At 40.6% G+C, this 14,142-nt stretch overlaps 1 protein-coding gene across 2 annotated transcripts; it reads left to right on the top strand.

Moving 5' to 3' along the window:
* The first annotated feature begins 2,778 nt into the window (after positions 1-2,778).
* Positions 2,779-13,700, top strand: vps11 (VPS11 core subunit of CORVET and HOPS complexes). Of its 2 annotated transcripts, none has more exons than XM_026328834.2 (16): positions 2,779-2,968; positions 3,719-3,867; positions 3,964-4,099; positions 4,198-4,361; positions 4,462-4,709; positions 5,104-5,305; positions 5,439-5,590; positions 5,857-6,043; positions 6,522-6,665; positions 9,409-9,606; positions 9,827-9,988; positions 10,094-10,227; positions 11,534-11,736; positions 11,898-12,069; positions 12,331-12,553; positions 12,796-13,700. In XM_026328834.2, exons 1-16 carry the CDS (start codon positions 2,827-2,829, stop codon positions 12,958-12,960), a joined length of 2,781 nt encoding a protein of 926 aa, XP_026184619.1. In that variant the 5' UTR covers positions 2,779-2,826; the 3' UTR covers positions 12,961-13,700. The 2 variants fall into 2 exon arrangements, with proteins under 2 accessions (XP_026184619.1, XP_026184618.1); XM_026328833.2 differs by having other exon boundaries at positions 10,085-10,227.
* Positions 13,701-14,142: the final 442 nt, after the last annotated feature.

The raw sequence follows: 14,142 nt of genomic DNA, 5'->3' as shown, positions 1-14,142 counted from the left end.
ACCCGCTGTTTGACAAAGTCCAAGCAGGTGTTCTTTACTCCAAGCAGCTTCTGTCAAGCCACTCTCCTGGGTTCTCTCAAGGCCTGATTTATGGGACTGCTGAGATGCTCATCCCTCCAGTAAGTCCTTTTAACTAACATGTAAATTTGAGCATATATGCCCAGTATTGGCTTCTCTTCACTGTTTTCCAGTTTGTTTTAGAGTTGATTTTAAAGTTATTGATTTTTGTTTTTAAGGCCTTAAATAGTTTGGCTCCTCTTCCTCCATCCGCAGTAGTGATTGGGAAATGATTGCTCCCTATAGTGTCCCTGATACACCACTCACATGTTTTCACTAAGATATCTGATACCAATGTTAAATCTAGGCTTGATATTGAACCTCTGTTTATATTTATTCTTGTACCCTGACCATCATTAAGGCAGACCAGTGACCTCTCATTTCTTCTACTATATTTCCATTATATTTTGCATGCTTGCTTCCCCATAAGTTATGAGCCTTAAAATCACCATACCAGATTTCCCTTCTGTATATTATCCCTGAAATTTCCTTAAACACATCCTTAGTCAGTTTCATGCATGGATTGTAAAAAATTATCATCTTAATATTACTATCTTTCCTGGGTTCAATTTCATTGGGAGAGGGGATCTCCCTATATGCCAAACCATTTTTGATAAATGTAGCACACCCTCCTCCACTTCCTCTATCACAGGGGTATCAAACTCATTTTAGGTTCCCAAGTGGGCCGGACCGGTAAAATCATGGCATAACTTAAAAATAACGACAACTTCAAATTTGTTTCCTTTGTTTTACTTTAGTCCAAAATAGTACAAACACATTCTGAACACATCACAAATAATGCTCTTTACAAAACACTTCAAATTAGTTGAAAATTCTGAGGAAAAAATTGGTGCAATTTCAAGAACACAATGCCTCAGTGATTGGAACTTAAACTTCGTCTCATATCTATCTACTCTCTCTACAAAGTCATACAACTTTAAGTCACAGCCTATCTGGGATTGAACAAAATACTCTTTCTAAGTATCGAATACCTCATTCGTCATTTCCACATCTTAATCCTGAGCTAACTCACCACACCATACAAACGGAGGTAAAAACTACTGATACGCGTAATGTTCGAAGTATAAGATTTAATAGGCAGAACGACAAGGCAGCTAGCTCCGGGTCAGCTGACAGGTTTAGGCCTACTTGCTCAGCCCCGGTATAAAAAGTTTGCCTGCTTAACATAATTGCTATTGCGACACCCAGTGGACACATTTAGAACAGCAGTTTCGTTCATTGAAAAATTGTAGCTAATTTTAACTTCAAATCATGTCGCGGGCCGGATTAAACCCGTTTGCGGGCCTGATCTGGCCCGCGGGCCGTACGTTTGACACCCCTGCTCTATCATATCTAACTGAGCTGTATCCCATGATTTTAAAATCTAACTGCAGCCACAACGGTTTTAAACCACAGCGTGACCATTTTCTACTGTTTTTGTTGTCAGTAATACATGTATTTGATCTGCTTTTACATCTTTCATGTAAAGGAACTTTTATCACTTTTCTTCTTCATGTGCTCTGCTACATTAATGGTATGACAGATAAAAGCCACAGTTCTCTTTTTTCCTTAGCATTGTACTATCATCTACTTTACATTTATGAATATACATATTATGGATAGGAACTGGGGTCATATGAGCTTGGGCCTGCCTTTCCTGTGAAACATTTGTACTCTGCAGTGTGTTCCTCAGAGCCACTTCCCTGTCATTCATATTTAGGGCTCTCTCTTCTCTCACTCTCTTTAACACCTCTTCACATGAGACTTTCTCCATTATTCTGACCCTCTGGGCTTCTCTGCACCACACAACCTCCATATGCAGCACCATGTTCACCTCCGCAGTTGCACCATTTAACTCTAGCCTCGTCTTCACACTTCCTGTACTCATAATGGCCACCACATCTTACACATCGCAACTTCCCTTTACTCCCTTTGCTATATGCTCCATTCTCTGACACGTAAAGCACCTAGGTGACTTCGTTATGTATTCCCTGACGCTATAGTTCATGTAGCCCAACTGCACTGATTTTGGGAGAGATCTTTCAAACAGCAGTACCACTGCAAGTGTATTATTAAAAGTGCCATCTATTTTGCTTTTGATCCTGGTGGCCTCAATAACTTTACCTCCTTCTATTTCCTTTTTTACATCTTCCATGGACATGCTCAACGATACACCTGAGATTACTCCCCTCAACCCGGCAAGTGATCCAGGAATATAAGCCTTCACCCTCTCCGCTTCTAGCGCTGACAGCCTGAGTTAACTGTTGTTGACGGCTGGCTGCATGTATTAACACTCGTTTGTTGCTCTTAAACTTTGCGGACTTGACTTTCCCGATTTCTTTTTCACTAGCGTTTGTAGGTTTTACCCATTATTCCAATTAAACTAAATTACTTTCCATTCCTCCATTTGGTTTTGCACTACGTGCGTCTGCTTTCTCAGACTAGATTTTACTTTCTTATTAGCACTAGGCCTAGACTCACTCCCGTCTGACCAGTTTTTCTTTTTTGTCTATCTCGACAAACTTTTTCCCTCCTTGATGGTGTAGACATCATGCAGCCTATCAATTTCATTCCCACTTTCATTCCCATCTGAGGTTTCAGGACAAAGTACAAACACGGCTCTGTGTGTGCTCTCGATCTGCGCATGCGCCAGTTGCTTGCTGACCGTTGTGAAATTAAGTTGGAAAATCAACGAAGAAGAAAGGGGTTGCTCACGTGATTTTGGTGTCACATGACAACTGTTAGGGTTATATTGCTAGCACTAACAAAATGGCAGTGTTCTTACAGTGGAGGAAATTTCTCTTCTTTGACAAAGATCTGGTGAAGGATCCTGTGGAGAATGGAAAAGACTTTGCTCTTCCAGGGGGGATATCGGCTTGTGACTCCGGCCGTGGTCACATTGTTCTCGGAGATATCCTCTAATAGTACCAGCGTGAATGAACTAGCTCAGCTCAGCTGTTATGCTCGGTCACTGACAACTAGTGATAGCCACGACTCTCCTCAGAGCAGACGAATAATTTGACCCCATCAGCTAATCCAAGCAGGACTTTATGCCTCAGCGGTAACGTCAGGGTCAGACTGTGTTCGTTTGCTGGCACTGGAAACAGTGACACATAAGCTCTTCTTAAAAACCCTCCAGTTGGTTTGTGGAGTAGTTGTTCAACAAAGTGTACTCCACAGAAATGACGCGAGTCTGAGCTGAATGATTTGACGTTAGCTACACTGTTAGCTAACGTCAAATCATTCAGCGCACACAGGTTTCTTGATGGACGTTTTTTGTTGACGTAATAATACGCGATTTGAATCGTTTTTTATTGGTCCTTGGCATCTCGAGCAGGGTTTCAGTCATCCAGCTGAGTGACTGGTACCCCAGTAACAGATTTGCATACTGGTCATATGCACGTTTTTAATTTGTTAAACAAAAAAGTATATAGCAAGTTAAACTGGACGTTCCTCTATGTGTCTACAGCACACAGCTAAAATAATACAGCTTGACAAAAAGACTGCGTTAAATAACTGGTTACTAGAGTTAGAATTCTAAGAAAATGATTTTATCAGTGTCAGTGATTAATTCTTTTCAGATATCCTACAATTTCTCCAAGAATGTCTACTCTTGTACAGTACAAATACTGCATAGAACTGTCCTTGACCAGCTTGTTACATATGGATGGCAAGATCTGGCTTTTGACACGCTCCCTACAGTTGACATCCTTTCAGGCCTACAAGTTGCGGGTAACACACCTCTACCAGCTGAAGCAGCACAGCATCCTTGTATCAGTGGGGCAGGATGAACATGGAATAAACCCTCTAGTATGTGTGCACTTTTTCAGAGAAGCTAAAAACACCAAACAGTTGTCGATAATTTTTCTGGTCTGCCGCAAAACTAAATCGGTGTTCATTTCACAGGTAAAGGTCTGGAACCTTGACAAGAGAGACAGTGGAAATCCTCTCTGCACCAGGATTTTTCCTGCAATTCCTGGCACCAGACCTACTGAAGTGTCATGCCTCAGTGTACATGAGAATCTCAACTTCATGGCCATAGGTAAGAAAAAATAATGAAAATGTCTGCTTGCTGCTCTTTAACCCAGTAATCAATGTTGTATCTTCCCACTTTGTAATGGGCGCCATATTTCTTGGCAGGCTTCACAGATGGCAGCGTGGTTCTAACCAAAGGTGACATCACCAGAGACCGTCACAGTAAAACTCTTACTCTGCATGAAGGAACCAGCCCAGTCACAGGCCTTGCCTTCCGCCAAGTGGCAAAGGTCACACATCTGTTTGTTGCTACTTTGGAGAAAGTCCATGTAAGTCTCGTCAGTCCCAAAGCTTTACAGTAATTATACAATCAGTTAATTCTATCATTCTGACCATCTATGCAATCCCTTCTTGTCTTCCTTTGCTCAGTGCTACACCCTGTCCATTAAGGAGTATCCTAAAGTAGAGCTGGATACTCATGGCTGTGCACTGCGCTGCTCTTCCCTGTCAGATCCCTCCCAGGATTCCCAGTTCATCGTGGCTGGTGATGAATGTGTGTACATGTACCAGCCTGATGAACGAGGGCCCTGCTTTGCCTTCGATGGACACAAGCTGTTGGCACACTGGCACCGTGGATATCTGTTCTTAATCACCAAAGATTCAAAGTCTTCCAACAAGTAAAGCACAGTAGATAAGATGAAATTATGATGATTATTATGGGAATATAAAATAATGGCAGAATAAATCTGTTGATGAGATTGAGGCTGCATTTACTTTTTGTGCCAGTTCTAGATACTTACATGGTAATCTTTTCAGATGAAAGTACAATTGGTAGGAAAACACATTCAAGGTGGGTATTTAGTTAAGATTTGGAGGCCTTGATAAATGCAGTGATTAAAAACAGTCTTATCAAGTAATTACCTATTTACTAATAGCACTTGAAAACAGCATGTTCGCTTCCTGCTATGTCTATTTAAGAGATGTTTCTGCCCAGAGGGAAGCCACTATACCTGATGCATTACTGTGACATGTTTTCTGTGCAACTGTTGGCAGTGTTGTTTTTCCATTCAGGACAGGGTTTGGTAGCAGAGAGAGCTCTCCATCAGAAAAGCAGCTTCTGACCGTTTATGACCTGGACAACAAGTTCATTGCCTACAGTGGCTCTTTTGATGATGTCATTGATGTAGTGGCAGAGTGGGGCTCCTTCTACATCCTGACCAGAGATGGAAAAATGCTTGTTCTTCAGGAGAAAGACACACAGACCAAACTGGAGGTGAGTCCAGGTGACTGTAATTGATGATTCATAACTTGTAATGAAAACTCAAGATTCTTTATAAATCACCTCACTTACTGTTGTTACCGTGGGTGAGGTAGCAGGGTTGTCACCTCCTTGTTTGTCGTTTTAGATGCTGTTTAAGAAGAACCTGTTTGTGATGGCTATAAACCTGGCTAAAAGCCAGCACCTGGACAGTGATGGGCTGTCAGAGATCTTCAGACAGTACGGTGATCACCTCTACTTTAAAGGCGACCATGATGGTGCCATCCAGCAGTACATTCGGTAATTAAACACTTTCCAGGATGGAAGCTGCTTTTGTAGATTTGATTATGGTATTTGCTGTGTTTGAGTAATCTTTTGAGACTTTTGTTTACTACTACACAATATGGCAAGCAAAAGGTGCCATATGCTCAGGTATTTTCAATGTGGCATTTAAACTTGAATATAAAGGTACACATCTACAATTATGCAGCTTTTGTAGACTGGATTGCTTATCTGTCTACCCGTTGATAAAACCACTTTTAAATCATCACTGTATTCTTTGACAGCACCATTGGAAAACTGGAGCCATCATATGTCATCAGGAAATTCCTGGATGCACAGAGGATTCACAACCTCACAGCATATCTACAGGCCCTGCACAGGCAGTCACTGGCAAACGCAGACCATACCACACTGCTACTGAACTGTTACACTAAGTTGAAGGACAGCTCCAAGCTGGAAGAGTTCATTAAGGTGAGCACAGAGGATGTAGGTTTTGGTGATAGAGGCCAATTGAAATGTGAAGAAGCAGTTAGTAAAATCTAACTTCTGTGCTGTCTAACTTTATTTTACAGTGACAAGTAAAAATACTAAGTGATTTCATTAGAGAACAGATGAGCCTTTCACAGGCCAAGAATGGCTGGTATAGATACAGTGGTGTGAAAAAGTGTTGGCCCCCTTCCTGATTTCTTATTTTTTTGGCATGTTTGTCACACTTTGTTTCAGATCATCAGACAAATTTAAATTTTAGTTAAAGATAACACAAGTAAACACATCATGCAGTTTTTAAATGAAGGTTTTTATTATTAAGGGAAAACAAAATACAAAACTTCACACCACTGTGTGTATGTATATGTGTGTGTGTGTGTGTATATATGTATATGTATATATATATACACATATATACATATATTCACTTCAACACCATTGTTTTCTCGCTCTGTTTCAACAGAGTAGTGAAAGCGAGGTCCATTTTGATGTTGAGATTGCTATCAAGGTTCTTCGGCAGGCTGGCTACCACAGCCATGCTGTTTTCTTGGCTGAGAAACACATGCACCATGAGTGGTACCTGAAGATCCAGTTGGAAGACCTTAAGGTAAAAATATGCAAGCAGATGTGCAGTCCTTTGTCCTTTGAGGTTATTCAGATTATCTGTTGGAGCAACATTGTCACACATTGTTTTTGCCTAGATCTGTTTGTTTGTTCCCTCGGAGCACAGTGGCGCAGCTTAAGAAATCACATGCAAGTGGATTAAAACATGATATTTGTGGATATTTTGCCAAAGTATATTAAGGTGCATACAGTGGGTACGGAAAGAATTCAGACCCCTTTAAATTTTTCACTCTTTGTGTCATTGCAGCCATTTGCCAAAATCAAAAAAGTTCCTTTTATTTCTCATTAATGTACACTCAGAACCCCATCTTGACAGAAAAAACCAGAAATGTAGAAATTTTTGCAAATTTATTAAAAAAGAAAAACTGAAATATCACATGGTCATAAGTATTCAGACCCTTTGCAGTGACACTCATATTTAACTCACATGCTGTCCATTTCTTCTGATCCTCCTTGAGATGGTTCTGCTCCTTCATTGGAGTCCAGCTGTGTTTAATTAAACTGATTGGACTTGATTAGGAAAGGCACACACCTGTCTATATAAGACCTTACAGCTCACAGTGCATGTCAGAGCAAATGAGAATCATGAGGTCGAAGGAACTGCCCAAGGAGCTCAGAGACAGAATTGTGGCAAGACACAGATCTGGCCAAGGTTACAAAAGAATTTCTGCAGCACTCAAGGTTCCTAAGAGCACAGTGGCCTCCATAATCCTCAAATGGAAAAAGTTTGGGACGACCAGAACTCTTCCTAGACCTGGCCGTCCAGCCAAACTGAGCAATCGTGGGAGAAGAGCCTTGGTGAGAGAGGTAAAGAAGAACCCAAAGATCACTGTGGCTGAGCTCCAGAGATGCAGGAGGGAGATGGGAGAAAGTTCCACAAAGTCAACTATCACTGCAGCACTCCACCGGTGTGTGTGGAGAAAACCAGGCACTGCTCATCACCTGCCCAATACAATCCCTACAGTGAAACATGGTGGTGGGAGCATCATGTTGTGGGGGTGTTTTTCAGCTGCAGGGACAGGACGACTGGTTGCAACTGAAGGAAAGATGAATGTGGCCAAGTACAGAGATATCCTGGAAAAAAACCTCTTCCAGAGTGCTCAGGACCTCAGACTGGGCCGAAGGTTCACCTTTCAACAGGACAATGACCCTAAGCACACAGCTAAAATAACAAAGGAGTGGCTTCGGAACAACTCTGTGACCGTTCTTGACTGGCCCAGCCAGAGCCCTGACCTAAACCCAATTGAGCATCTCTGGAGAGACCTGAAAATGGCTGTCCACCAACATTCACCATCCAACCTGACAGAACTGGAGAGGATCTGCAAGGAAGAATGGCAGAGGATCCCCAAATCCAGGTGTGAAAAACTTGTTGCATCATTCCCAAGAAGACTCATGGCTGTACTAGCTCAAAAGGGTGCTTCTACTCAATACTGAGCACAGGGTCTGAATACTTATGACCATGTGATATTTCAGTTTTTCTTTTTTAATAAATTTGCAAAAATTTCTACATTTCTGTTTTTTTTCTGTCAAGATGGGGTGCTGAGTGTACATTAATGAGAAATAAAATGAACTTTTTTGATTTTGGCAAATGGCTGCAATGACACAAGGAGTCAAAAATTTAAAGGGGTCTGAATACTTTCCGTACCCACTGTATATCAGGTGCAGTTTTTCAACCAAGTGGCCCCAAACCCGGAACTGAGCTTTCTATGCACCGGCCCATGTAAAGGCATAATGGGGCCCGTTGGTTGTCAACAGTAAAAATGCACAAAAACTAACAATGCATCAAAATCAGTGATTTCAGCATTTAAAGAGTTAAAATCCTGGAATTTTAACATTTAGTATTGATCAGACCTGAAATTGGTTGACCAGATTTATGCAAAAAAAAAGTTGGTGTTTTCGAACAGTGCACAAGGGTTAATATTCAATCATTCTCCTTCCCGTTCTAAGTTTTTTGCAAATTTTCAGCAGTTGTTGCAGTGCATGTTAAAGGTGATGTTCCACACATTATATTAACTTCATGATGTGATTTTTGTACCATACACAGTAACTTCCCTGTGAATGGAAATTGAGGAGCTGAGGTTAGGGGCTGTCTCAAAAGAGCATGCTACATAGCCAAGCGAGTTTTTCAGTGTTTTGTCAATGGCTTTCTCATTTTTTTTCCATATTTACTTTAAACCAACTATTTTCATCTGCATCTCCTCCTCTGTTTTTAGTCAGTTGTTTTCATCAATAACTTTTTTCCTTTTTATTTATTTTTTAATCCTAGACACTTGAGACCAATTTTACAGTTCATCTGGGCTTTCTTCAATTACACAAAAGCCTCCAGAAAAAGCTTGCAGCATGGCCCAATGCAATTCTGTATTTTCCCACTGTTAAAACTATTTCCACTATTCATTCCCTGTTGTTCTGATAGAAGTTACAGTTTCATTTAGACATAGCTTATCCTTGTATTTGTCTTTTTAGCAGGTGGGTTTCAAATATAAAATATATTTTATAATTCATTATTTTAGGTTCATAGTTAAAATGTTGCCTACCTGTATATTTTGTGAGCAGCTAGAAAACAGTTAAGGCAATTTGGTCATTTTCTAACATCATTAGGTGCAAGTCCATGCCCAGTTTTTTGTGAATTAACAGACACTGATATGATCTTTATGTTACAACCCCAAGGAACCACAGACACTTTTGGTGAACATGTAATTTCATTATGTTTTCTCTCCAAAAACTAGAACTACCAGGAAGGGCTGCGCTACATTGGGCGTCTGCCTTTTGAGCAAGCTGAAAGCAACATGAAGCGTTATGGCAAGACACTGATGCATCATGTTCCTGAAGGTACCACACTGCTCCTAAAAGGCTTATGCACCAACTACCATCCCAGTGTTGACACTGCTGAAAAAGACAGCCAAGACAGGAATCTGATCAATAAGGTCAGTGTACAGTACTGTTATTCTCTTCTAACACTGGAAACTGTCATCTTCATTTGGAGTTTTAATAACCCCTTAAATATTGATCTATATATCTATCTATCTATCAGTCGATCGATCCTGTCGATATATCGATGTATCTATATAAAGAGAGATTTTTTTTTTTGGTTGGTTTTTTTTTTTTTTTTTTATAAATGACTGTCCAAATGTGCTTTGGTTTAAGGCCAACTCTGAGGAGTTTATCCCAATTTTTGCAAACAACCCTCGGGAGCTGAAAGCCTTCCTGGAACACATGATTGAGGTGGACCCCTGTTCTTCCCAGGGTGTGTACGACACATTACTTGAACTCCGACTGCAGGACTGGGCACATGAGCAGGACACAGAAGTCAGTGCAAAACACACAAACTAGTTATGAATACTTGCATAACAAATTTATAATTTATTTATTAAATTTATTTTACCTACTTTTTCTAATGCGTATGTGTGGCAGAGAAAAACCGTCCTGCAGGGAGAGGCTGTCTCACTCTTAAGGAGTGACAACACTGTGTTTGATAAGGCCCTGGTCCTCTGCCAGATGCACAACTTCAAAGAAGGCATTCTCTACCTTTATGAGAAAGGCAAACTGTGAGTGGAACAGCCACATTTGAATGAATATATAAAGTCACTTCATGTGATACTGAAGTACAAAAATTAAATTGGCAGTTAAGGCATGTGGGACTGTTTCGGCACCTGACTAAGTTAGTACTTAGTAGTCACCCCTTTGGCAAATATTGCATGATCACCTGCTCTTCCTGCAGCTCACTTCAAGTTCTGATATATATTAGATCCTCTTACACATACACAGCTATTTAGGATATCCCACACATTTCAGTGATATTTACCTTAGGGGCCTATGGGAATTGTTCCAAAAGCTGCAGCTGGTCTTTCTTGAATAAGTTCATCCTGGATTTTGAGGTCTGTTTTGTATTATTGCCCTGACGAATGTTTACATCCACAATCTGCTGATATTTAGTGGAGTCTTTCCAGTGCTACTGGCTTCCACACAGACATAAAGCACCATATTTTCTACTGCCAACAGTTGGAAAGGTGTTATTTTCATGAAACACTGGTCCACTTTTCCTCCAAACACACTTTTAGTGATGGAGACTTAAGACAGTTCACAGCAGAGGGGCTGTTGCTGGATGCTGGCTGTTTTAACTTCATCTGTCCACAGCACTTGTTTCCAAAATGACTCCATCTTATCCAAATGCTGCTTTGCATAGTTAAGACACTGACTTGTGATAAAGCTGTAGGTAGGACTTTATTCAGATGACTCTTCCATGTATAATTTGTGTATCATCAGCGCACAGAGGGACACCTCTCTTGTTTCAGCTCCACCTTCCTGCAGCTCCTCTGCAGTCATATGCCTTTCTGCCCACAGATGTGCAGTTCAATCTGAAAGCTTTCTTAGACTTCCAGATCTTGTCTTGACTTCTGACATTCCTAATGACAGGTCTTGACCTGTGTTCCAAGTCCTGATGAATTAATGAGTAGAAAGGTGCCTAAACCTTTGTACATGCCACAATCAATGTTTAATTTTCTCTAAATAAAAATTGTTACAATGCAAAAACAAACAATATGTGTAATTTATCCAGGTGTGGCCAAACCTTTGATTTAGTCATATATACTGCATTTTGTCAGATTTTTGTCTATCATAGCATGTTAGTATAACATGTTACCTTACGTACACATACATACTATACTGAACAATAATAAACTGATATACTGACTAAACAGAGTAGCAGCTGCAGTGGGAGGCTCATCTCACTGCGCTGCAGAACTGAGAGGTTGAGGAGATCCTTTTTCCACATAGCCATTAGCCTTTTTAATAGTAATTGTAATTGTGTTATTTATGTTATATGTTATTAACATATGCATGCATAATCTTCAGGTACCAGCAGATTATGCACTACCACATGCAGAATGAGGAATATGGAAAAGTGGTAGAAGCCTGCAAGCGCTATGGGAATCAAGAGGGTTGCCTTTGGGAGCAGGCACTAGGATACTTTGCCAGAAAAGAAGAGGACTGCAAGGCCTACATCAGTGAGGTCTTACAACACATCGACCAAAACAACCTGATGCCACCTTTACTTGGTGAGCTAGTGAACATCTGATTTTATACTACATGTTGGCTTGTTTGGAGCTTGATCATGTCTTTAGAATCAGTTCAGGTGAAGATTGAGAACACTGACCTCTTAGCATCAGTCGGATTTTGTTTGCACTGCATTTCATCCATGATATCTCTGTGGCTGTAGTGGTGCAGACACTGGCGCATAACTCGACAGCCACTCTCTCAGTCATTAAGGACTATCTCATCAACAAGCTGCAGAGGGAGAGCCAGCAGATAGAAGACGATGAACGCAAAATCCGCCAGTACCGTGAAGAAACGGCTCACCTCCGCTCTGAGATCCAGGAGCTCAAAACAAGGTAGGTTGCATGAAGGATGGGATTTTTGAGCAATGCTGCTATAGAACTTCATTCCCTAGCCTTCTTTTAATTAACACCAGTGGTTTTAAAAATTCTGTCTGCCATCTACATTTTGTGATTTCTGTCAGTTACAGCCACTGTAGATCAAGGGGATATAAGTGGTGTCAGATGAGGGCTGGCCAATAACTAGTGCTGATGTGACTTACATGTGTCGTACATTGGCTAATATAACTGCATCCTTACCCAAATATTTTCACACAGTGCCAAGATATTCCAGAAGACAAAGTGTAACATGTGCAACAGCCCTTTGGAGTTGCCATCTGTTCATTTCCTGTGCAGCCATTCCTTCCACCAACACTGCTTCGAAAGCTATGCAGAGAGTGAGGCTGAATGCCCAACATGCACTCCAGAGAACCGCAAAGTCATGGACATGCTGCGTGCCCAGGACCAGAAACGTGACCTGCATGACCACTTCAACAGACAGGTAACAATACTTGAGCTTTGATTAGAAGAATGTAGACCAAACACAATAGAAGTTCTGTCTTGAATCAGTCATTTCCTTCTTGATTTTTCATAACCTATTTTAATCTGCTTTGCTCATCCCCAGTGGGGAAACTAAGCTGCACTTCTATTTTGCTTCAGCAAGTGACTCCACTGTAGTTCGCCTGTGTAAACACAACATGAATGTTCAATTAAATGCGTTCTTGTCTTTTCTGTGGCTTTCAGTTACACAGCTCTAATGATGGTTTCTCAGTTGTGGCTGACTATTTTGGTCGAGGAGTATTTAACAAACTGACTCTGGTCACCGACCCACCTAGCAGCAAAACTGCTGGAAGCCTGGAAGTGAACCTGCAGAGAGAACTTCTTATCCACACCAAGCGAAACTGCTAGAAACCTCAGCTGATGATTACTGCCTGAATCATACCTGAGCAGGCATGTTGTGTTCGGCTTCAACCTTTGCTGCACGGGATACTACCTTTACTTAGCAGTGAAAGAAGCTGCTTGCTTTTAGAATCTGTGGCGGACCTATTTGCATGATTGTGTTCCTAGTCTGAGTCAAATGATTCACTGAGGACTGTATAAATGCATTTAAACGTTTCATACTGTATCTTAAAACCTTACTGAAACACACCATGGAGAACTTTGCTCTTGTATTGTTGTTTATTCTCATTATGTGGCCATTTGTCTTTAATTAAATTATGTCTGTCACTCTAACTTGAGGATTGAAATTGTTAGTAAATTTATTGCTATAAGTGTAGTTTCCTAACATAGCATTGTCTATTGACTGTATGGGTTTTGCAGGGTCTTCTCCCAGACATGAAATGGCATAGGTTAAATAAATGCAACATATTATATTAGTAAAGAGAGCCAAAGTCATGGCGTCACTTTAGGATCAGCCTTTGGTCTGGCTTCAGTAACAAAATTTGACATAGTACAAATAAAAAAGCTGATACTTATATTTTTAATGTGTACATTTACAACAATAATGTTACATGTACTTATGGCTTTAACAAAAATAGTTATGTTAATACAGTATTACATGTTTTATTTTGTCACAAAAATAAATTTTTATTTCACAATACTTGTGCACAGGCCAGGATGCATGATTCAGAAATAAAAAGCCAAATTTATTTAATCAATTAACTTCAGCTTACTAAAATGTAAATTAAAAATAAAAAAAAGGTCAATCAATTACTTTTAAGGAGGCGTGTGCTTTTCTAACTTTACCTGGTAAATTTCGTCATTGTAATTAACGCCCACTCTCTGGACGTGGACCAATCGGATATAGCTGGACGTCAGTTTTCAACGTCACCCAAACACGTGGACCAATCACAACATAGTCCGTGGAGCGAGGTCGGCGGGCTCTGGAGCGCAAGTGCATTGCTTGTTGTTCCACCATGCGTCAAGACAGCCAGAGAAAATTACCGGAGGCAAGAGGGTCTTTGTTTCAGAACAAGAGCATATATTATGACGACTGTTAATTCATGAAAATAAAGCCTTGTAAAAATGTTTTCACTGTAAATGTAAAATGACTTTCCATTAGCAGCATTGTTTGTGCATACAAGATAGTGG

Source organism: Mastacembelus armatus, chromosome 14 (assembly GCF_900324485.2).
Source record: "Mastacembelus armatus chromosome 14, fMasArm1.2, whole genome shotgun sequence".
Lineage (NCBI taxonomy): Eukaryota > Metazoa > Chordata > Actinopteri > Synbranchiformes > Mastacembelidae > Mastacembelus > Mastacembelus armatus.
This window is presented reverse-complemented; position numbering and strand designations above follow the sequence as displayed.